A 22395-nucleotide genomic window follows, 5' to 3' on the forward strand; every position below is an offset into this window, starting at 1 on the left:
TCCCTCTTAGTATGGAAAGACCAGGGGAGTTTTGTGATTTGTGATTCCTCAGTATCCACTTCGGGCTGAGCAGAGTAGGCAGAGCAGGGTGATTGAGGCTGACATTCCAATGATTCTTCAAGAACCTGTGTGTGTGTTTATTTATTATAAGTACACTGTAGCTGTCAGACACACCAGAAGAGGGCAGCAGATCTCATTACAGATGGTTGTGAGCTACCATGTGGTTGCTGGGATTTGAACTCAGGACCTCTGGAAGAGCAATTAGTGCCCTTAACAGCTGAGCCATTCTCTCTAGCCCATTTGAGCCTGTTTTTATATGATGCCTGCGGTTTCAATTTCTTTGTTTCCTACCCTGTGCTTCTCTAGTTAACCATCCTCATAGGATTATGAGGAACACTAAACAGTGTTACAGCACTGCCTCCTATAGGCAATGCTGTCACTGTTAATCACTTGGGCTGAGCTTCTACAATAAAGCCTGCCTCCAAGAGCTGAAGACAGCAGGCTGGTGAGAGGGCTCTGGAGCAAGAGCTTCAGGAGGCTTGATGCTTTCAGCTGCTTCCTCTCCCTGCCATCTTCCCATCCCTTGCCTTGTTCTGGAGCCCGAACCACCTGGCCTGGTGGTTAGATGTGTCCCCACTCCCATTGTCCAGCTATTCATTCTCTGAGTTCCAAGCAAGCTCTGAGTCTCCTACACTGAGGACAGCTCAACTTGCTGCAAGAGTATATGTATGTTGTCAGCTAAGTCACAGCTACCAGAGGTATGGTTGATCACACAGTCGGTGCCTGGTTTAATTTCAACTGTGAGGAGGAGCCATCTGAAAGAAATGAGCAGGTTTCATTCATACAGTTCCCAAATGGAGAACGGACCGAGCATGTGTGTGGGCACTGGCAGACTGGAAGACCTAGCTGGCCATGGTGGCTGCAATTCTAGTTAGCACTTGGAAAGAAGCAGAGGCAGGGGCATTGTGATATTAAAGCTAGCCTGGCTTACATAGTGAGACTAAAAAACAAAAACAAAACAAACAAACAAACAAAAAACCCAAAAAAATCTCCAAAGCTTAGAGTAGTGGCACATGTCTTTAATTTTAGCTCTTGGAAGGCAGATGGATCTCTGAGTTCAAGACCAGCCTGGTCTACATCATGAGTTCAAGTGCTACATAGTGAGACACTGTCTTTGTGACACCCTTTTCCCTGCCCCCCAAGACAGCCAAAAACAACAACAAAAAGCCAAAACTGTAACAAACAGAAGGTGCAGGGGTAGAGAGAATGGGAGAGGTGGCTTAGCAGTTAAGAACACATACTGCTCTTGCAGAGAATGAGTTTGGTTCCTGGTACCCATGTCAGGCAGATCAGGACAGCTTGTAACTCTGCTTCAGGGGCTCTGATGCCTCTAGATCAGTTAATCTTCCAATACAGTTCCTCATGTTGGTGACCCTCCCCAACCATAACATTTTCTCATTGCTACTTCATAACTATGCTGCTATGAATCACAATGTAAATATCTGATGTGCAGGATATCTGATATTCGCCTTTAAAGGGGTTGTGACAGGCACCTGCACACGCATATACATCACTACACGGACACCTAGCTATTCTTAAAATTTATTATTTGATAGGTATGAACATTTATTGGCTGGCACGTATGTTTGTGCACTGTGTGCCTGTCTGTTGGATCCCTGGAATTACAGACAGCTGTGAGCCTCCGTCTGGAAGCTGGAGAATGTGAACCCCAGTCATTTCCCAGAGCAGCCAGTGCTCTAAACTGCTAAGCCATCTCTCCAGTCCCATGACGGTTAAGTTTTAACTTGAAACAAACCAGACTCACTCGGGAAGAGAGCCTCAATAATTGTCCAGATCAGACTGACTTACGGGTGTGTCTATGGGGGAATTGTCTTGATGACTAAGTTGTTCCCCTTTCAGGAAGTCTCACCCTCAGCCCAGGTTCACTTGCCTCCTACCAGGAAGACCTGTATGTATTGTGTCCCAAGCCTCTTGTCTTTAGGGACTATGAAACTCTAGAGGGTCTTCACTGCTGTATGGCTCAGTCTAGACTCTGGATCCCCTGGCAGGAAATACATCCCAAAGAACTTTCTGGAAGTGGGTTTTGATGGCCACACTTGAGACAAGGTTCTTACCTTAGCTTCCAAAGTATAGGATTACAGAGGTACACCATTATGCCTGGCTTCCATCCCAGAGTACTAGGAACACCAGGAACTAGAAATTCCTCATGCTCCACCCCCACCTGTCCATCTGGGGGCCATACTTTCCAGCTCCACCCCAGGGATGTCCTTTCACCATCTTTCATGTACCTAGAATGACCAAGTTACTTTCTTGGTTCTTAAATCCAACATGATTTTACCTCCTTTAAGCAGGATGTATTGACATGCCTTCTGGCCCTTCCCTCAGCACAGTGCCCCTGGAAGGGTTTCAGTCAGCAGGGTCGGGGCAGGGCAGACTATGGGAACTGCCACTCACCAGGCCTGTGGTTTCCTCTTCACCAGCCCTCGGTGCCTCCGCCACTGTGAATGGGGACTGAGGTGGTAGGTCAGCTGCCGGCACAGCTTCTCCATGGCACACATTGCATCACCTTCCTGCAGAGACAACCACAGGCACTGGTCTGTGAGGTGTCCCTGGAGGATTTGGAGGTGCCCTGATCCATCCCCAGTCCAGACTCCCTGGCTCTCTGGGAGCTCAGCACAAGACAGGCTTGCTCAGCTGCTCCTTGTGGGTGCCTTTGGCCGGAGCAGTAGATGTGAGCTATATGTTTGTGCATGCATGTGTGTGTACATGTGTGTGTCCTGTGTGCTGGGAATCAAACCCAGGGCTTCAAACATGCTAAGCAAGTACTCTACTACTGAGCTACTCTCTGAGAATCTGCCTTGCTATCACTGGAAAGCCTGACATTTAAAAAAAAAAAAAAAAAAACTGAATTGAGGGGAGGTCTGACCATGACTGGCTGGGACAGACCTGTTGGGCAGGACATTGCATGGCCCCTGCCAACTCACAATATCCAGAGTCATTCTTTTTACTCACACAACATATCTTTGAGTGCTAAGAAGCAGGGCTATGCTCATGAGCCAAGGTTCTTGTATTTAATATAATAAAGTATATTGGGAGCTGGAGAGATGACTCCAGGAGAGCACTGATTACTCTTCCAGAGGTCCTGAGTTTAATTCCCAGCTCACGACCATCTGTAATGTGATCCAGATGCCCTCTTCTGGAGTGTCTGAGGACAGTAATAGTGCGCTGACATACATAAAATAAATAAATCTTAAAAACCAGAGAGTTGTAAAAAAATTACTTTTACTCATGTCTTTCCCCAAAGTGAGAAAATAGAAATCTGAGAGGGTCAAGTCTTTACCAGGGCAATCTGTTCACCTACACCACCTTCATCAGCATTAAGGTTTTTCATGTGTATAGAGTATTCCTTGTAAATGTGTCTGTGCACCATATACATACAGTGCATGCAGAAGCCAGGAAGGGGCATCAGAATCCCTGGAACTGGAGTTACAGATGACTGTCAGCTACTTTGTGGGTGCTGGGAATCGAACCAGTGTCCTCTTCGAGAGCAGCCATTGCTCTTAATTGCTGAGGTATCTCTCCATCCCTCTTTCATCATCTGAGTTTGTGACCCTGAGTACCATGGTCTAAACTGTGTCCCTTCAACAATTATATATTGTCTCCCTTTATTCTTTGCTCTTCCTCCTCTTCTTGAGATAGGGGCTCTCTGTGTAGAAGTCTGTCCACATTCAGGACAGACATAATGCTTTTCTGGGAAGGGTCTCTCCTGGCTGTCCTGGAACTTATTATGTTACTATGTGACCAGGTTGGCCTCAAATTCACAGAGATCTTCCTGCCTCTGTCTCCTGAGTGTGCGGATTAAAGGCAGGTGTCACCATGCCTGGTTTTTCTGGGTCCTATTGCTCTGTGATTGGTTGAATTCCTGGAGTTCATAGCTACAGAACGTATTTATTGAATGCCTACTGTGCACTGGGTTCTAGGCCAAGTAGAGACTCAGTTAATTCTCCACTCCCATATGAAACCAGTGCTGCTCCCCCTGCCCCACAGGTGAGAACCAGAGGCACAGAGAGGTCACTTGGAAAACCAAGACACGGATTTGTACAATTTGATCTGAGAGTGAGAATTCTGGAGTTAAAAAAAAAACACTGAAGTATTATAAGAATGTTTTGTTTTGATCCCAGGTGTGGGGATATTGTGTGGTTTTGCAGTAGCTAGGATTTGTCTCGTGCTCTAGTGGAAGCGTGGTTTTGCCAACTGCAGATAGTTTCTGTGATTGTGTGACATTAAAATTCTGGGAACTTTTCAGAGGGTCTATAAATGCTAGCGTCCCGAGAGGTGGGGTTGTTGGTTGTTCTCGGAAGTTGGTTTTTTTTTTTTTTTTTTTTTTTTTTGCTTTTAATAGTTAGGCTCAAAGAAAAAAACAAAAGGAAAGGGATTAGATTCAGGGGTTTTTATCTTTCCCCTATATCCTTCTTTCTTTCTTATCTAGTGATAGGGAAACCAGAGGGGGACAAAGGGTGGGAAAAGAAGACCCCACAAATAGCAAAGTCCAAACAAGTACATTTCTAAACGCTTTCATAGGCTGCTCCTCCATTGGCTGACTGGCAGTGATCAGTATAACTGAATGCTGAATCTTGCCACCCATTCCTGGGCTGAGACTCACACTTCTCCAGCCAACAAAGACCTAACCCAGGGCTGTGCTGAATTCTAGAACTGGAGTTGGTGTCTCTCTATTAAATGTTTTCCCTGCAGTTATCTCAATGTATAGTCCAATGATTTAAATGGCAGAAATTAATGTTCTCGCTGTTGTAGAGGTCAGAAGGTCAAGGTGCGGCCTCTCTTAGCCCTCTGTAAAGTTTTTTTCCTCCTGCATCCTCACATGGATCTTTCTTCTGGACATGTCTGTGTCCTAAACGCACCAGTTATACTAGCTTTAAGCCAGACCACTCACATTTTTGCTTTAAGTACTTTAAAATGTCTTGTCTTTGAATACAGTCACATTCCGGAGAATTGAGGGTTAGAAAATCAATACAGAGCCGGGTACCAGTGACACATGCTTTTAATCCTAGCACTTGGGAGGCAGAGGCAGGTGGATATTTGTGAGTTTGAGGCCAGCCTGGTCTATAGTGAGTTTCAGGGCAGCCGGGGCTACACAAAGAAACCCTGTCTCCAAAACAAAACAAATAAACAAAAAGTAAAGGAAAGAGAGGGACAGAAAGGATCTGGCCTGGCCTGGTCACATCGGGCTACCCCATGCTACCTACCACTTGTCTGAGCCTTCCTATCTTGGATTAGTCCACAGACACTAAGCTAGAACTTAACAGAACACCCATAGTCCAGAGCATTCCCACTCTCATCATTATACAGAGGAGGGAGCTGAGATCTGAGGAGCTGTGGCTGACAGAATGGTAAGAGAAGAAACTCTGACGTGGACAGGAGAGGAGGAAGCCTGTGACGGAAGGTCTAGATAAGTGGAGCATCTGAGCACAAGCTGTCGGAGGCATTGGGGCCATCGGGGTGGCCTGGGACTGACAGGACTGTTTCTCACAGCCTCTCTGTTCCCTGTTGCTTCATCCTGACAAACTGGGATGTCCACTCCAGGCAACCTCATCAAACCCCAGAGTAGACATCAGATTCCCAGACTTGGATTTTTCCTTGGGCTAATCACGGATGACGGGTACAGCGACCCAGGCCAGAGGATGTGCCACTGGGAATTGCAAGGGAGTCGGTAGAGAGGGCTGGTGGACGAGGTTATAGCCTGGGAGTTTCTCACTGGGAGATAGGGTGGGAGGACTGGAGGTTGAGAGGGTGACCCAGGGCCATGCCTATAGAAGGGACTGAAAGCGACAGAGGTCATATACAGGTCAGAGAAGGTGTGGGCAGACTGCAGACGAAGGGATTGGGAATTTTGGCTAGAAAGCAAGGCGTTCATATCAGTATTCATTGTCAGTGTGGCTGTGTAGACGGGCTGCTAAGCACGCTGTGGAACATTATCTAGACCGTTTAAATCAGAGGGGGAAGAGATCTGGTCTTTCGACTGAGCATGTAATGTGGCAGTTACTTCAGGCTCCTGCCACCTTGATATCCATGATAGACTGTCCCTTTGAACTGTGAGCCAGAATAAACCCGTTCTCTCTTAAGCTGACACAACTTAAGTCAGTACTTATGACATCGACAGGGGCTCCCGAGGAAAAGCATGCTGTTGACCAAGCCCATTGGACCTCCAGCTGAGCTTCCCCGGGATCTGGCTGAACCCCTGACTATGGAGTAAGTTGAGGGGAGGGAGAGAAGACTGAGCAAGCAGAGAAGGCGCTAGACACTTGTGAAACAATGGACACCTGGGAGAGAGCGGCTAAAGACACCGGTGGTCACTGTATGGCCATTGAGGGCCTTTCCCAGTACAGGCTAGGCTGGGGTGAGGGGCAGGGGGAGAGACTGGTAATGGTGACACCTAACTCTGGAGCCCAAGAATGGGAATATGAGGATGGGACAGAGATGGCACATCTAGAGTTCATTTCCCACCTTGGAATCCCAGGGAACCTTCAAAAACCAACACTGGTGGTGAGTAGGCAGGTCCTCTGGCAGCGGATTAACTTTATTTTTAGTTAGTGTACAAAATAATAGGTTTCATTATGACATTTTCATACACATATTATTATATCGTATTCACAGTCTCTCTCCTACTGCTCTTCTCTGTCCCTCTTCCCACTTGCTGATTCCTCTGTTGCTTGAAGAGCCAACCAGCCCCCTTCTGCTTTCACGACACACCACTCGGGGAAACCTTCGATAAAAAGTCTGTCGTCTCTCCCATTCTCTCACTTAGTCCTGACTGTTCCCCTACCTCCCAGTCACCTCTTCCTCCTAGTCCTGCCGGGAAATCAAGAAGGGCCAGTGGATGGGATTGGAGGCATGCCCACCATCATTTGGGGATGTTCTGCGACAGAACTGCTGCCAGTTTCCAGAAGAAGCTGACCCAAAGTCCACACCTGAGCTCCTCTGCTCTGGCTCCTCCTCCAATCACTTCCCTGGGTTTCGGAATACCCAGGACCATTCTCTCCCACTCAGTTGCCCAAGAGAACAAAGGCATAAAGAGGGCTGGCAGTGCATAGCGTCGGCCACTAGGGGGCAGAGGAGCACAAGGCGAGGCTGGGGCTGCTACCAGGGAGAGAATCTCGGTCTTCTCATTGGCTAAACAGGAACAATAGCTGAGCACGCCAATTAGAGTTGAGATTAACTGTAAAGAGCACGCCGAGACCAGTGCCCCTCTGCTTGCCTGAACTAAATACACCATGGGTCTTTTGTTGATTTTTGGGGTGCCTGGGATCCGTCCTCAGATGGCAGCTAGCACCAGCTACACCTCCTGCCCTTACCGAACATCTAGAAATCGTTAAGCATCTCCTCCCTTCGCTTGGATGCTGATGAATGCACACAGTCCTACCACTCCCACTTTACAAACAAGGGAACTGAGGCATACGGCTGGCTCCAGACATTTGCCCGGTGGCTGAGCTGCTGCTCTAACAGAACTACCCACTCTCTTCCCTCTGCCTATTCATTCAAGGTGCTTTTATCCTTTTCCAACTCCTCTTTTCAGGCTCTCTCAAAGTCTTCTTTCAGCAGACAATAGGATTGAGTGGAGATGGCCCATAGGAGGAAAGTGTGTATATAGGATTGTGTGGGTGCAGGGTGAGGGCAAAAAAAAAAAAAAAAAAAAAAAAAAAGACCCAGCATAGACGGGAAGTGTCTTAATGTTAGAGCCCCGGGTTTGGAGCAGCCACGTCTTGAGCAACTCTGGCCAGGGGTCTCTGTGGCAGCAATTACCTATGTCTGCATGCCCTAGGTCTAGCACTCTCTGAGTATGACCAGATCCCCCTGAGCTCCTGGCAGCTGGTCCAGAAACTGTCCCAGTACACCAGCAGGTCTGCCTCTTCCTGGAACCTGGACTCGAAAATGAGACCAGAGGTAGCCATATTCCCTGCCACGTGCAGTGACAGGAAAGAGCTCTGTGAACAGGAAACGGCACACAACGGGGCAGAGGGGAACGGATGGATTTGCACGGCATGCTCGCTCCTCTATAGTGCTCTGTAATGCTGAGCCGCCTCTGGATCCACGAGTCACTGGACTGCGTGGGTGTCTGTTACTTGCAGTTAGCACTGCAGGAGGCTCGCTGTCGGACTGCGGAATAGACTCCTAGCAACTCTTCCTCACACCATGGAGAAGGAAGGCAGAGGAAGGGGTGGGGTAGCACAGCTGCCAGGATTTTGGGCACTGCAGTCTCCCTAGACCTCAGTGATACTGTCCTCAAGCACGGGCGGAGGGTTTGTTTGAGGGACTTCTCCACAATCTGTTGGACAGAGACTCGGGGCTCATGGCCAACCTACTGCAGCCTTCCCTGTCTCTCAGCTGTCAGGTGCCCTCTGCCACCTTCATTTCCCAGACACCTCTATACCCCGACAACCTTGTCCTCCGCTCAGAGGCTTCTTCCATTCATAAATCTACTTATTCACTAATCAGGACTAATCAGGTTCTGACTGCTCCACTTTATACACTGGACAGTGTGGTAAGAGTTTTGTTTTCTTTAATTCTTCTTTTTTTTTTAATTTCGCACTGTAGCTATTTTCAGGCACACCAGAAGAGGGCATTGGAACCTATTGTGAGCCACCATGTGGTTGCTGGGAATTGAACTCGGGACCTCTGGAAGAGCAGTCAGTGCTCTTAACCAGAGTTTTGGTTTCTTAAAAAACCCAGTTATGTTATGTGAATATGTTTTTTGTTTTAATCCCAGCTGTGGGATATGGGGCTGCTTCACAGCAGGTGATTATAATCTGCCTCATGCACTAACGGGGGCGCGATCTTTGCCAGCTGCAGAGAGCTTAATTCTAGGGACTCTGGGGAGGGTGTAAATGCCAGAGCCCCAAGAGAGACAGGGGTGCTCCGCTGTTACCCGTTGCTGTTGTAGTTTGACCAGAAGCTGGAGAATTCTGATGACAAAGACTGGACTTGGCCCAAGAAATGCCTAATCAGCAGGAAGTACTCTATAGAGGTCTATGTTCCTTTCCCCCTCTAACCTCCCTTCTCTCCTACCTAGTATTGGGGGTTGGAAGGGATCAGAGTGGAATCGAGGTTAGAAGGGTGGTAGATAGAAGAACCTAATAAAGTAACAGGTCACTGTTTAGACAGACTGCTTGCTTTTCTTTGCTTACTGATTTCCCCCCACCCCCATCCATTTTATGCCCTTCTCTGGTCATAGGACTATGCTGAAGAACACATCATCAGTGTCTCTTGTCCCCCGTTTCTAGTTGGGCTCAGTTAATGGGAGAAACAGGGCAAGATGTAAGGGTAGGAGGAGCAAAAGTTCAATATCCTCTCATACAGCATGCGTGGGAGCCTCCCAGACCCCAGACCGTGTCCTCCGAGATTTATCAAGAGAACAGGGCAGGACTGATTTCTAGGACAGGTATCCTGGCTAGCTCTGTGATGTGGGACACTTGAGCAATTCTACAGAGGCACCCACACGGCAACAAACTGGGGCCTCCCGCCACCAGCCCTGGACCCCTGAACCCATGGAGACTGTTTAAGAACAAATCCGTGCGTTTTAGTTTCCCTTTATTAAGTTAGTTGTTAGGTGTGTTAGGAGGAGGACATTTGTGTGGGTGGTCAGGGGACCACTGTCATGGCACCTAACTGTGATTCTAGCTGTGGTGACAGGGGAGGTGGAAGCAGCTGGTCTAACACACTTGAATTACAGGCCAGTGAGGGACCTTGTTTCAAAAAAAAGGTAGAAGACTTCTGAGGCACAGCAGGCACCCAGGCTGTCCTTTGATCTCCATGAGCACTCGCACAGGTGTATGCATGCATTTGGATACATACTTATATCTAATTGCCTACATGCATGTGCAAGCACACACACACACACACAATGGGACGTGCTACGTCCTGTTATAAGATGTAAATGTGAACAAGATGGATGGAAAAATCCTTAGTCCTATTTTTTTTTTTTTTTTAAGACAGGGTCTTACTGTGTAGCTCTGTCTGGCCTGGAGCTTGCTACATAGACCAGGCTGGCTTTGAACTTGTAGAGATCTGCCTTTGCTCTATTCTTGAGTACTAGGGAGTAAAGGTTTAGAATCTCTATTCTAGTGGGTAAAGCAGATGGCAATGTAACTATCAAGTAAATAAGGGCTAATTTAGACTTTTCTGTTGCTGTTGTTGAGACAGGGTTTCTCTAACAGAGCTCTGGCTGTCCTGAAACAGGCTGGCCTCAAACTTGGATCGGCCTGCCTCTGCCTCCCAAGTGCTGGGACTAAAGGTGTGCACTACCACACCTGGTGATACTTTAGATTTTAAGCATCTGCAAAGAGCCATTTGTTAAGGGCTTGGTGGAAACTTTCAGAGGAATTCTACCGGGAGGAGATGAGGCCATTGCAAGTGTTGGGTTGTCCAACTACCACACAGGCCCATGGTTTGAATGTTTGTTTCCCAGCTGGTGGATTATTTGGGGCAGTGTTTAAACTTTTAGGACATGGGCCTTAGCTGGCATTAGATCACTACGGGTCTTTGAAGATGCTTGCCCAGTTCCTGATTCTAGCCTCTCTGTTCTTGCTGGTCTAACATGATGTGAACAGACAGACTCCCATCTAATAGCTGACAGTCTTCACACCTCTGTCTATAACCTCAAGGCTACAACTGAATAACTAGGAGAGTGTCAGATACAAAGATCTATGACAAGGATCTAATCAACCCTAGTCAGTGTAGGTGACTCTGGTGGGGCTGCCTCCTTACTGTTGGATTGGTTCTAATGCTTTGTCTTAATTCAGCTTCTCAAATCACATGGGAATCTGCATGTCAAATGCTGAGGGTCCCTGTCCCCCAATTGGTTTTTGTTTAATCAAGAGCCAACAACTAATGGCTGGGCAGAGTGAAAGAGGCGGGACTTTTAGGAGTCCCAGACAAGAAATGCAGGGGAGAGAAAGAAGGAATTTGGCCATGAGAGGGGTGTAAGACAGAGCACGCCTTGACAGGGAAGCAGAGATCAGAATTAAGAGCCTGCAGACATGTGAGGGTCAGGGGAGAGGCCCCAGGGTCTTGCCTGCTTGGGTCTGGGGCAGCAAAGATAAAATACAGATTTGGAAAGTGCTGACTAGGGAATACTGGAGGGGAGAGTGTGCTGGCCTTGGGGACCTTCAGGATTGGCCCAGCCACTGAGTTAGTAAGGCACATCAAAAATTAAGCTGGTGTTTGTGTGTCTTTCATTTCGAATCAGAGCTCTTGGACAGGAGCATAGAACACTGAACTAGTTACGGCTACATCAGTGTGGAGATTCTTTCCCCTCTGTCTCACCCACGCCTGGGAGAGTCTTAGAGAGCTCAAGGCTGGTCTTTGAACGTCCAGCAGAACAGGGTCCACTCTGTTGGCTTTGGAAATCCTGGTCAGAGAGCAAGCTTGCTGTTTTCCCAGACTGGGCCTATGGAGACCATATCTTAACTGCTGCTGTTTCCTAACTCTGCTGGACTTTAGCACCCTGGTGGCACTCATAAGGTGCCACAAAGCAGCTGCAACATCAGCTTCTGTGTAGAGGTGGCCATAGGGACAAATGCTCATGCCTGTGCCTCTCCTGAGCTATCATTTAGCGCTCAGCAGAGGGAGATGGTTTTGATGTCCATTTGGGGTTGTGGAAAATGAAGTTCTGGTAAGCGAGGGACACGACACAGTGCACTGAAGGCTTGTGCTCTGCTCCCACTCAAGTGTTGGAACCCTAGCCACGGAGGCGGGGCCTTCGGGAGATGGCCAGGTTGTGAGGGTAGAACCCTTGTCAGAGCTGTTCTAAGAGTGGTCTAGAGAACTGTCACCAGGTAAGAACACAGGAGAAGGCAGCCATCTGAGATAGAGAACAGGGTTCCATCAGACACCCCAGCCTTGCACTTCCGGCCAAATGTGAGAAATGATTTGCTGCCTAGAAGCCCTCAGGCCATGGTAATTTGTGTAGCAGCCTGCACTGAGTACACAGACTGATATGGCCCCTAGGTTCACCTAGCCAGATCTGTGTCACTGGGCCTGGCAGGCAGTTAGCCCTGCCTGTCTTGCCCAGCCCCAGGTTGGCAGAGTGGGGCCTTATCACCTCTGCCAACCTCATGAGGGGTACAGTCTTCTCAGTAACTGTTTTCCTCCATTCAAATGCACATGAAAGCGACATTTCACCCATGGCTTATTTTTGGGTGCTCGATTACCTGTCACCCCTCTCACCTTTATGAAATCCACTTCCTTTCTGGAAAGGCAGGGGTATGCCACTTGCAGGGTGCAGGGATGCCTCCATCATTTCTAGGCCTGTTTCCCAGGGCTCCAGCTTCCACTACTTAGTTCCCTGTGGCTCCTGCCATCGACTAGCTCTTCCCCCAGCCCACCAACCCTCATGACTGGCTTTTCTTACTGTCTCCTATTTGACTCCCCTTTGCCTGTCTTCTGTTGACCCCATCCTCCACAGCTACTTCCCCTTTTCTGTAAATCTTGGCACCAGGCAGCTCCAGGAGCCAGAGGGATGGTCCCAGAGGAAGCCACAGATCTGGTCCACCCCAGAAGCATCTTTCCCCTTGAGCAAAACTCCAACTACCTAGGCAACCACGGTCAGGCCCGCCACACACCCCAGGACTCGGGTGTTTCAGACCACAACTGCCTACCGGCTTGGGGCAGTGGATGTATCGTGCCAGACTAATGATGAGGTCGTGTGTGATGGGGTCCACCAGGTTCCGGAAGCTGGCGTAACGGTACAGTACATCATCCAGGGAGGTTGACTCCATGCCCAGGTCCTGAAAGAGAAGGGGACACCCACAAGTCAAGTGCCATCCAGAGCACCCAGAAAAGTGACTGCAGCCCCTGAGGCAGTTCATTTTCCCCAAGAGCCCATGCAAGGAAGAGTCTAGAGAGCATCCCTGAGCTGGAGAGATGGCTCAGTGGTTAAGAGCACTGACTGCTCTTCCAGAGGTCCTGAGTTCAATTCCCAGCAACCACTTGGTGACTCACAACCATCTGTAATGAGATCTGATGCCCTCTTCTGGTGCTTCTGAAGACAGCTACAGTGTACTTACATATAATAAATAAATCTTAAAAAGAGAGAGAGAGAGAGGAGAGAGAGAGAGAGCATCCCTTAGGGGACAAAGGCAAGCCCTGCCTCTTCTGTCTCCAGCTGAGGTACAGGAGACCTGAAACAGCAGACACCCAGTCTCCCAACGTTCATGCAAACCCTGTTTATGAACCTCTCCCCAAAACAATATGTCCCAGACAGCCTTCTGATGAAGCCACAGGTGGCCAGCTTTAAGTCTCTATCTCATGGGACAGGCAGTTTGGGACACACAGAAACATTCCCTTGCCTCCAGACAGGGCAGTTTACTGATCTTTATTTCTATTTTCTTGCTTCTGAAAATAGTGCGTCTGCTCTCTTCTTAGATTGCCCAAGCTCAGTGCTCCTTTGCCCCAGTGTGTCTCCAGGTATGTATGTATGTATGTGTGTGTGTGTGTCCACATGGAAACTCAGAGGGCGTATCAAGTTGGGGGGACAAAGGGAAGGAGAAGGGGGTGCATATTAGTGAGCACTACTGAATGGGCTAGTATGTAACAACCATCAAAGCAGATGTTCCACTGGTTTGAGGAGCAACAATTTTTTTCTGGGGGGCAGAGGTTTAGGGCACAATGCCCCCATTTCTGGTATTGTGGCATTTGAGGAGATAGCAGAAGCAGTTGCAAAAGCATTTCTTCAATTCCTCCATAGAGTAAGCTATGGTTTCATTTCAGAGGGGTGCCCTCTACACACTGTGGAGAGGACACTTTTATCTCCAAAGCACAAAGGTGCCGAGACGAATCTAAACAAATAGACCTTGCTCAGCTTCTTCCCGTCTACCCCAGTAGACTGTGCTCTTTGTCCTCTACCCGGACTTCCATATTGCCCAAGAAACCAGATTTCTGGAGCTGGGGCGATGCCGCAATAGGGAAAATGCTTGCAGTGCACTTTCTAATGGAGTTTGGATCCTACGTGAGAGCCAGCTATCGGGGAGATACCACACTGTTACTCTGGATCTGCCGATGAAGACACAGAGACTGACTTCTGTTGCCATTATTTGTGTGTGTGTGTGTGTGTGTGTGTGTACCCACGCCTCAGTTCTAGCTCTGTCTTGCAAGGATTGATCAGTCCTCACTTAGTTCTAGGGGAAGCCTAGCCTGTGATGAATGCAGCACAGAAAAAGGGCCCTGGGTTTTGGTAGTTACACCTCTGAGAGAGAAGAAAGGGCTTCTCCCCCCACAGACCTGGAGGGGGCCAGGGCGCCAAGTTCCATCTCCTGTGGGGAAGTTTGCAGAGAGCGATCTGTCATGGTTAGGAGCCAGTTTGGAGAGCTAAGCTTTCCAGAAGCAGGCAACAGCCTCGGAGGCAAGCTGTGTGCCGTGATCTCTGTCACTCAGTCTGCTTGTCATCCAGTGACACAAGATGTAATGTGGCCAAGGGCAGGGACTTCTAGAGAGCTGGCTGGCAACTGTAACCCTTGCTTTGACCTCTGTCCGTTGGTTGTCTAGCCCCTTAGGCAATCTACCCAACAGCTCCAAGCCTGTGCCCTCTCTGGAGATGGTGACCTTAGCATCAGACATCGGTGAGAGAAACCAAACTAAGCACCTCCCCATCCTGTTGTCTCCTCATCTCTTCCCTACCTCACCATGCAATGCTTTTGGCCCACAGAACCATCTGAAAATGTACTGAAAGCCATTAACTGGTCAGAAAGCACAGGAAATGGGGCAGGACCTTGGCATATGAACGCCAGGTTGGCCCTGTGGTCAGGAGGGTGTTAGGAATGAGGAAGACAGGCCTCAGCCTGACTGGGGCATAAGGATGCTGGGAAGGCCTCAACTACATGAGCATCAGAAGGTCATGTGGTCAAAGGCCCTAGCCTAGCATTTAGCATTCCTGTCAGACCTCTGCTTACAGGTCAAGGTTCCCTTCTTGGGGATAGGAAGGCTGAGAATTGGATTGTGGAAGCATGGTAGTTATTCCCAGGGCTAGAGGTTGAACTCAGCTATGGGAAGAAGCTCAGGAGTATGGGGTTTTTCTTTCCCTTTCCATTCTTCTCCTTTACTGTGCAGCTCAGTCTGGCCTTGAACTCACAACCCTCCTGCCTTAGCTTCCCAATCACTGGGAGTACAGGCCATGGGCAGCTAAAGGTTTTCTTTTTCATCTGTCCTGCTCCTCTTTGGCTGTTGACTTAATGCTAGCCTCTGTCCTTTAACTGAGTACATCTGTCCTTGGGGGTGATTCCTACCTGATTTCTCAGGACCCTGTAGTCCCCTTGGCTTACGGCAGGTCTGTGGGTGAGGGACCCTCTCCCTTGGGATGTGTTTTTTTCCCTGACTGTGAACTAGCAGCTCAACTATTAAAGTTATTAAACTTTGTTCCAAGGTCCTGGGGTAGGCAGGTGTTACTGGGGTAGGAGAGGGGGGCAGAGCAGCTCTTGGTCTCAAACAAATGATTAAACAGTCAAAATACTGCCAAAGAGGAGTTGAAAACCCTGGAGAAGGTGGGTGGGCTTCTTGTCCCCTGTCTAGCTACACTAGGTGCCATTTCTACAGGCCCCGCCCCCCTCCATTCCAGGACATATGGGGCCATCATATTCTTGGAAAGACCAAGAAATACCACTGGCTGATCCAGAGACTGGGCAGGTCTTAGTTTTCTCCTTTATCCTCAGGAGCTCCATGGCTGACAGTGACTGTCCCTACGGTCTTACTGGTATTATAGAGTTGGAAAGTGTAGAAGGATGTGCCTACCAGCAGGGAGGGGTTGGGTAATTGAGTCACAGGGTATCACTTTCCTGAAGAATTGTTTAGCTGGTGTGGGACTCCCAAAGGTCCAAAGGCTATAGTAGGAGACACCAGCCTGGGGCTGGGCAAAGGCTGCTATACTTTATTGCTTGTTTGATTTTCTCTGGCCTGAACTGTGTCCAAGGACACTTGTGTTACTTCAGGACATACCATAGCATCAGGGTGTTTTTTGTATGTCTCTTCCTCTAAGTTGGTTCACTGGGGACTTTTGTATCGTGGTCCATAAACTGAATGCGATAGAGGAGAGCTAATTAGCGCCTCAGGGTGTCCCCAGGTGGCTGCAACTTTTGCCACAGTCCTGGGGACGTCAGCTCCCTTGACTATAGGCATGAGGGTACCAGTGCTGTGTGAGGGGACTGAAGAAACAAATCCAGATGTGGTCACTGCATGTACTAGCCTTGGAGGGGCTGTTGCCTTGCAACAGTGAGGCACCAGGGGGATCTCCTACTCCTCAGTGTGGTACTGAACAGCACATCTCTAGGAACTGTGCGCACAGATGGGCTGCTCATCAGACAGTCTGGGTGAGTCTATCAAACAGCACTGAGTCACTGCTGGTGGGAGCTCCACTAGGAGTGGGTAGCTGGGCTAGCCCCAAGACACTAACTACTCTCTGATTTGAAATGCTGTTGCCCAAAGGTGACGGGTACACGGCATCTCAAGGAAGGGGAGGCTCCATATGACACAAGCTCAGATAAGCAGGTTTGGAGACATTTTGCAATGGGACAAGCAATGACGGGCTTAGAGCCAAGGCTTCCAAAGGGCAAATGCAGATCCATACTGTTAGTCAGAACAGCATATTCCAAAGGGTAGTCTTTTAAAGACCAGGGGAGGAGCTCGAGGCCCTTGACAGATCTGAGCCTCTCCAAGGGCCTCTTCCAGAGATATAACTTGTATGATGCTGGGCTTTCTGTATAGAGCCCAACCCCAAACAACCTGCCCTGATAGTTTGAAGGCAGCTGCCACAGGCCTGGAAACTGGCTGTTGAGGGAAAGCAGGGTAGCAGACATTCACAACTGGAAACAGCCTCTCTCCTTATGTTTTTATTTCCCTTTGGAAAATTCAATTACGTTTGTAAAAATCCATTTCTCTCATATGTAAATTTGTTATAAAAATTTAAAATTAAAAAAATATATAAACAACCAAGAAATACCCTGCTTTGTTGAGATGTAATGCACACACAATTTATTCATCCATAGGACACAATTTGGGGCTGAGGTATAGCTCAGTGGCAGAGTAGCCAAGGAATCCAGTGCCCTCCTCTGGCCTCTCTAGTACTTTGCACGTGTGAGGCCCTGGGTTCAATCCTCAGCACAAACCAAACCAAACCAAATCACCACCAACAACAACAATAACAAAAACCCCATAAAGTGAAGCTTTGTACAACCACCATGATAAATTTTAGAACATTTTCATTACCAAGAAACTCTGTAACCATGACCCCACTCCCAAGTCTCCCCTCTCAGGCCCTGGGCAACCATATCTACTTTCTGTCTCTATGTATTCTGGACTTCCGTCTCCTTTTGTTATCTACTGTAATTATAAATCTTTCCAGTAACATTAACCTCTTCCTTATTGTTACTGATTTTTAGTTAATAAGTAAGCTTTTTAGAGACCCTCCTCCTTAAGAAAAAGAAAGATAGATTTACTTAGCCAGGCATGGTGGCTCATACCTTTTGTCCTAGCATCCGGTCTACTGAGTGAGATCCAGGACAGCACAAGGATACAGAAAGAAACCCAGTCTTCAAGAAACAAAAAACAAGGGGGCCAGAGAGATGGCTCAGTGGTTAAGAGCACTGATTGCTCTTCCAGAGGTCCCGAGTTCAATTCCCAGCAACCACATGGTGGCTCACAACCATCTATAATAGGATCTGATGCCCTCTTCTGGTGTGTCTGAGAACAGCAACAGTGTACTCAATATATAAAACAAATAAACACATCTTATTTAAAAAAAAAAACAAAAATAAAAAACAAACCCCCCTACATTTACCTATTTCTATTTTATGTGAATAAGTGCTTGTCTGAATGCACATGTTCTATGTGTGTGTGGCACTAGGGAAACCAGAAGAGGGCACTGCATTCCCAGGGACTGGAGTTACAGATGTCTATGAGCTGCCATCTGGATGCTGGGAACTGAACCCAGGTCCTCTGCAAGAACAGCAAGTGCTCTCATCCACTGAACCATCTCTCTGGCCCCACTAAGCCTCTTTGTTTTAGTTTCTAATACCATAACTAGCATTAGATAGAATCTCCATAAGGGAAACCTCTTGAAGCCCTCAATAAATTTGAGAACCACCTAACCTGTTCAGGAACTGCAGGAACAGTGTTATCCCAGGAGGAAGAGACTAAGAGGGAAGCAGGAAGTAGGGAGCCCCCGGGAATGCTATGGCTCTGCATCCTGAAAAACTTCTCAGCACATATGGCTAGCTTTGCCTATTACTACTAAGCCCAACCCTTAAATGAAGTATCTGGTCTATGTGTGCACAGATTATGTGGTGGTACTGGGGGCAATCTATGCCCACAACTGGTGTCTGGAAGGAAAAAACATTATCAACTCAAGGGACTAGGTCGTAGACTTCCCAATACAGAGAGCTTTCACCGTTGGGACAAGGATGCAGGAAACTAGCTTCTTGCATTTTCTGTTGCTATAACACAATATCTGAGTGTGAAACTTATAAAGAGGTTTATATTTAGCTCATAAGTCTAGAGACTGGGAAGTTCAATGCTGGGTATGCACATTTGGTGACGGTCTCATGCGGTGCGGTGACACTGTAGAAAGCACCGCACAGCATGAACATGTGTAGAAAAGGCACTGACCCACTCTGTAACAACCTGTGCTGGAGAGAATGAATTCATTCCCGTCTGTGACAGAAATATTAAGAAGCTCTTTAATGTCAACATTTGTCTGGGCTAGCGCACCCTTTGGCAGATTTCCTTACTACAACTGGGGGTTTCAGATCTAGGTTACTGCTATTTCTGTTTCTATCATAGTTCTTCTTTTCTTTTTGTGTGTGTGTATAGTATGTAGGCTAAGCAGACCCACGAGCACTGGTTGATGTCAGAAATTGACCTTGCTCTTCTACCTATACACTGAAGCAGGCTTTCTCAATCAAATTCAGAGCTTGCTGATATGACTTATCTTGAGATTTGTCTCTACTACTTGAGGCTGGAATTGCCTGTGGGCTGCCTTGCCTACCCTACAAATGTGGCTATAATGACCTGAATGAGAATGGCTCCTATAGGCTTATATGTTGGGTACTTTGTTCCCAGCTAGTGGAGTTGTTTGGGAAGGATCAGGAGGTGTGGCCTTGTTGGAGGATGTGTGTCATTGGCAGGTGGACTTTGAGGTTTCAAAAGCTCAGGCCATACCCAGTTACCTTTCTCTGCCTCATGCTTGTAGGTTATGATATAAGCTCTCAGCTACTGTCCCAGTGCCAAACCTGCCTGCTGCCATGTTTCCTACCATGAAGGTTATAAAACTGAATCCCAAATTAAAACTTTATAAGTTGCCTTTGTCATGTTTTGTCATGGCAATAGGAAAGTAAGACAGTGGGTTTCTGGGGACCTGAATTCTCAGTCCTCAATGTCTGCAGGACAGGGATTTTAACCAAGCCATCTCCCAGCTTCTGTTATTGTATTATGGTTGCCTTAAATGTGAACATGCTGGTCAATCTGACATTGCATACTCAGGTCTGCACGCACAGGCACCCATAACTCTGCACTGGGCTTGCCTCTACCTCTAGCTTCCTGCCCAGTGAGACTGGTACCTTCACCCCGTATCCTGCATTCAGTCACCTAGCACCTGTTCCCTTCAGAACAGGGAGAAGGGTTCTTTCCTGACACAGACAACGAAAACTCCTTTATACCCGAAGACAACGAGGCTCAACAGAAACTTCCGAATATCAAGTACTTGGCTGCCCTTGGGTATTCAGTGATGCAGACACTTGAGGCTGCCCGAGTTCTGTTTCTCCAGTGGTTTTCCAATACCAGGCTCCTGTAGACCCATGTTTGACAAATAAGCAGCCCATCCACAATGACCTGCCATTTCTAGAAGCTTCCCCAACTCTCCAGGTACTCTACTGACCCATAGTTTCTCACCTTCACGTGTGTTGTGTCGTCTCCCCCTATCCCCACTCCCCAGCCCTGCTGTCACTCAGTTCTCCAACTTGTCTTCTTGGGTCTGATCCAATTCTAAGATCCAAAAGGCTCTGCTCTCCGCAAGGCCTCCAGAAATAAGGAGCACTGGGTGGGGAGAGGGAAACTGGAGCATTCTTGCATCGCTAGTAGGCAGGAATGTGAACTGTTGTGGCCACTGCAGAAAATGAAATGGCAACTTGTAAAAAAAAAAAAAAAAAAAAAAAATTAAATGCAGGATTATCATAGGATCAAGAAAGAAGCCAAGGGAATTGAAAGCAGGGCCTCAGAGAGAACACTCATCTTCAAAACAGGGACAAGAGAACTTGTGGCTCCCGCAGAGGACCCAGGTTCTGTTCCCAGCACCCACATGGTGGCTCAAAATCATGTCTAATTCCAGTTCTAGGGGATCTAATCCTCTTTTCTGAACTCTCAAGGCACACATGTAAGCAAAACACTCATACACATAAAACTCAAAACACCTTAATTAAAAAAAAAAAAAAAAGCCCGGAAGCAACCCGAGTGCTGCTGGACAGATGGACGACAGATCAAGGAAACAACACTTCAGCCTTAATAAAGAAGGAAATTCCAACAAGTGCCAAACAGGAAAAATCTTAAGGGCATTAATTTGAATGTAGTAAGCTAGCCAAGGAAGGGCAAACCCTGTATGTATGATCTATCTGAACCTACAGCAGTTAAACACAGAGACAACAGAACAATGGTTGCCCAGGAACAAGGCAGGGGACTGTGGGACTACTGGGCAACAGGTGTTTAGTTTCGGCTTTGCAAGATGAGCTCTGGGGACTGGCTGCTCGGTCTGAGGCACAGCAGGAGGTGTGTGGCACCCAGGGCCGTCCTCAGCACCACACCCAAGCACTAAAGAAATTCAACTGGCAAATCTTATATTACGTGTGTTTTGCTATCACTTGAAAAAAAAAAAGTGAGACCCAGACCAGCAAACATACACATCAGCAAAGCTGTGGCGGCCACCCACTCCTTTATCCTAGCACGTAGGAGGCAGAGGCAGGCTGGTCTACGGAGGGAGATCCAGAACAGCTGCGTCTGCACAGAGAAACCCTGTCTTGAAATCTCCCCTACCAAAACCAAGACAAAACAAAAGCATACACACCACCCTGAAGCAGGAAGAAGAAAGTGTATTCATGTCTGGCTTTCCTAACCTCTGCTAATTACACTAGGTTGCTAAAGCTTACTTTCCCTGAACAGACCAGGCCTTAATATGCTGTGCCTGCTGGTTTTAAACTTCTGGGTTTAAATAATGATGCCTCAGTTTCTTTCTTTCTTTTTTTAAGATTTACTTATTTCCTGTATGTGGGTACACTATTGCTTTCTTCAGACACACCAGAAGAGGGCATCAGAACACATTACAGATGGTTGTGAGCCACCCTGTGGTTGTTGGGAATTGGACTCAGGACCTCTGGAAGAGCAGTCAGTGCTCTAACCACTGATCCATCTCTCCAGCCCTATGGCTCAGTTTCTTAAGCAGTGAGATGAAGTTGTGTGTCACTGTGCTTGGTTGGCTGTTAACAATGTTTTGCTACTGTGTGTCCAGTGATGAATATATTTCTTGCGAATCACTGTCAGAGAAAGCTTGGGCTCTGTCTACCTAGTTACATTTCTCTTCTCCTTCTTTAAAGCAAGCGACTGCCTTCTGAGAACTGACATTGGCTCTCAATGTCTCTATGTTTATATTTTCTAGATAATTTTTAGTAGCGAGGGGTCTCAGCGCCTTCCTCTGATGTGACATTCTGTGGTCATTGTCACATTCACTGTTGCTGGGAAGGACACAGAGCCAGCTAGTAGTGTCTCTGATTCTTCCCTTGCTCTTTGCTCTTCCTTATCATCTCATTCGGCCCCTCCCCCTCTTGGCCTCTTCAGGTGGCCTTTTGCTCCTTTCCCACTGAGTTTATTTCTTTGTGATCCTGCAGTTCAATTTCTGAGATGGGGCTCGGGTTCCATGATAGTTATCCTATTTCCCCTCCCCTCCCCCACACGCTCACTCCTGAAGGTGATATCGGGACACCTGAGCCCCTCAGAATGGCCTTCTCCAGGGGTTCCAGCTCTGGCTGGCTGAGACCAACCCTGGAAAAGACTAGGCATTGGCTGCTGTGACTCTGCAATGGAAAAGGGACAACCCAGATCTCCACATTAACAAGGGCAGGAGAGGCTGCATCCATGATCATCATAACACACCTGCACGTCCTCAGACATTATAACACACCTGCATGTCCTCGGACATTATAACACACCTGCGGGTTCAAGACCATCATTATAACAGTCCCGCAGAACACTGCCAGCCCTATGCTGACCCTGTGTGGACAGCCTTCACTTCCTGGTCACCCTCTTCCTTCCTATGGTCTTGAGCTACTCTCTCCA

General features: G+C 47.8%; 1 protein-coding gene across 1 annotated transcript in view; it reads right to left on the minus strand.

The window, feature by feature from the left end:
- The window catches only part of LRRC75A (leucine rich repeat containing 75A), a gene marked incomplete at its 5' end in the record, with an annotated part of 43446 nt that overhangs the window by 1330 nt on the left and 19721 nt on the right, over positions 1 to 22395 (minus strand). The window contains 2 exons of the mRNA XM_080923759.1: positions 2476 to 2591; positions 12693 to 12821. Of these exons, the coding sequence (XP_080779885.1) occupies positions 2476 to 2591; positions 12693 to 12821 (245 nt within the window). The remainder of the gene's footprint in view (positions 1 to 2475; positions 2592 to 12692; positions 12822 to 22395) is intronic.

The sequence above is a fragment of the Micromys minutus genome, assembly GCF_963924665.1.
Source record: "Micromys minutus genome assembly, chromosome: 10".
NCBI classification, from domain to species: domain Eukaryota; kingdom Metazoa; phylum Chordata; class Mammalia; order Rodentia; family Muridae; genus Micromys; species Micromys minutus.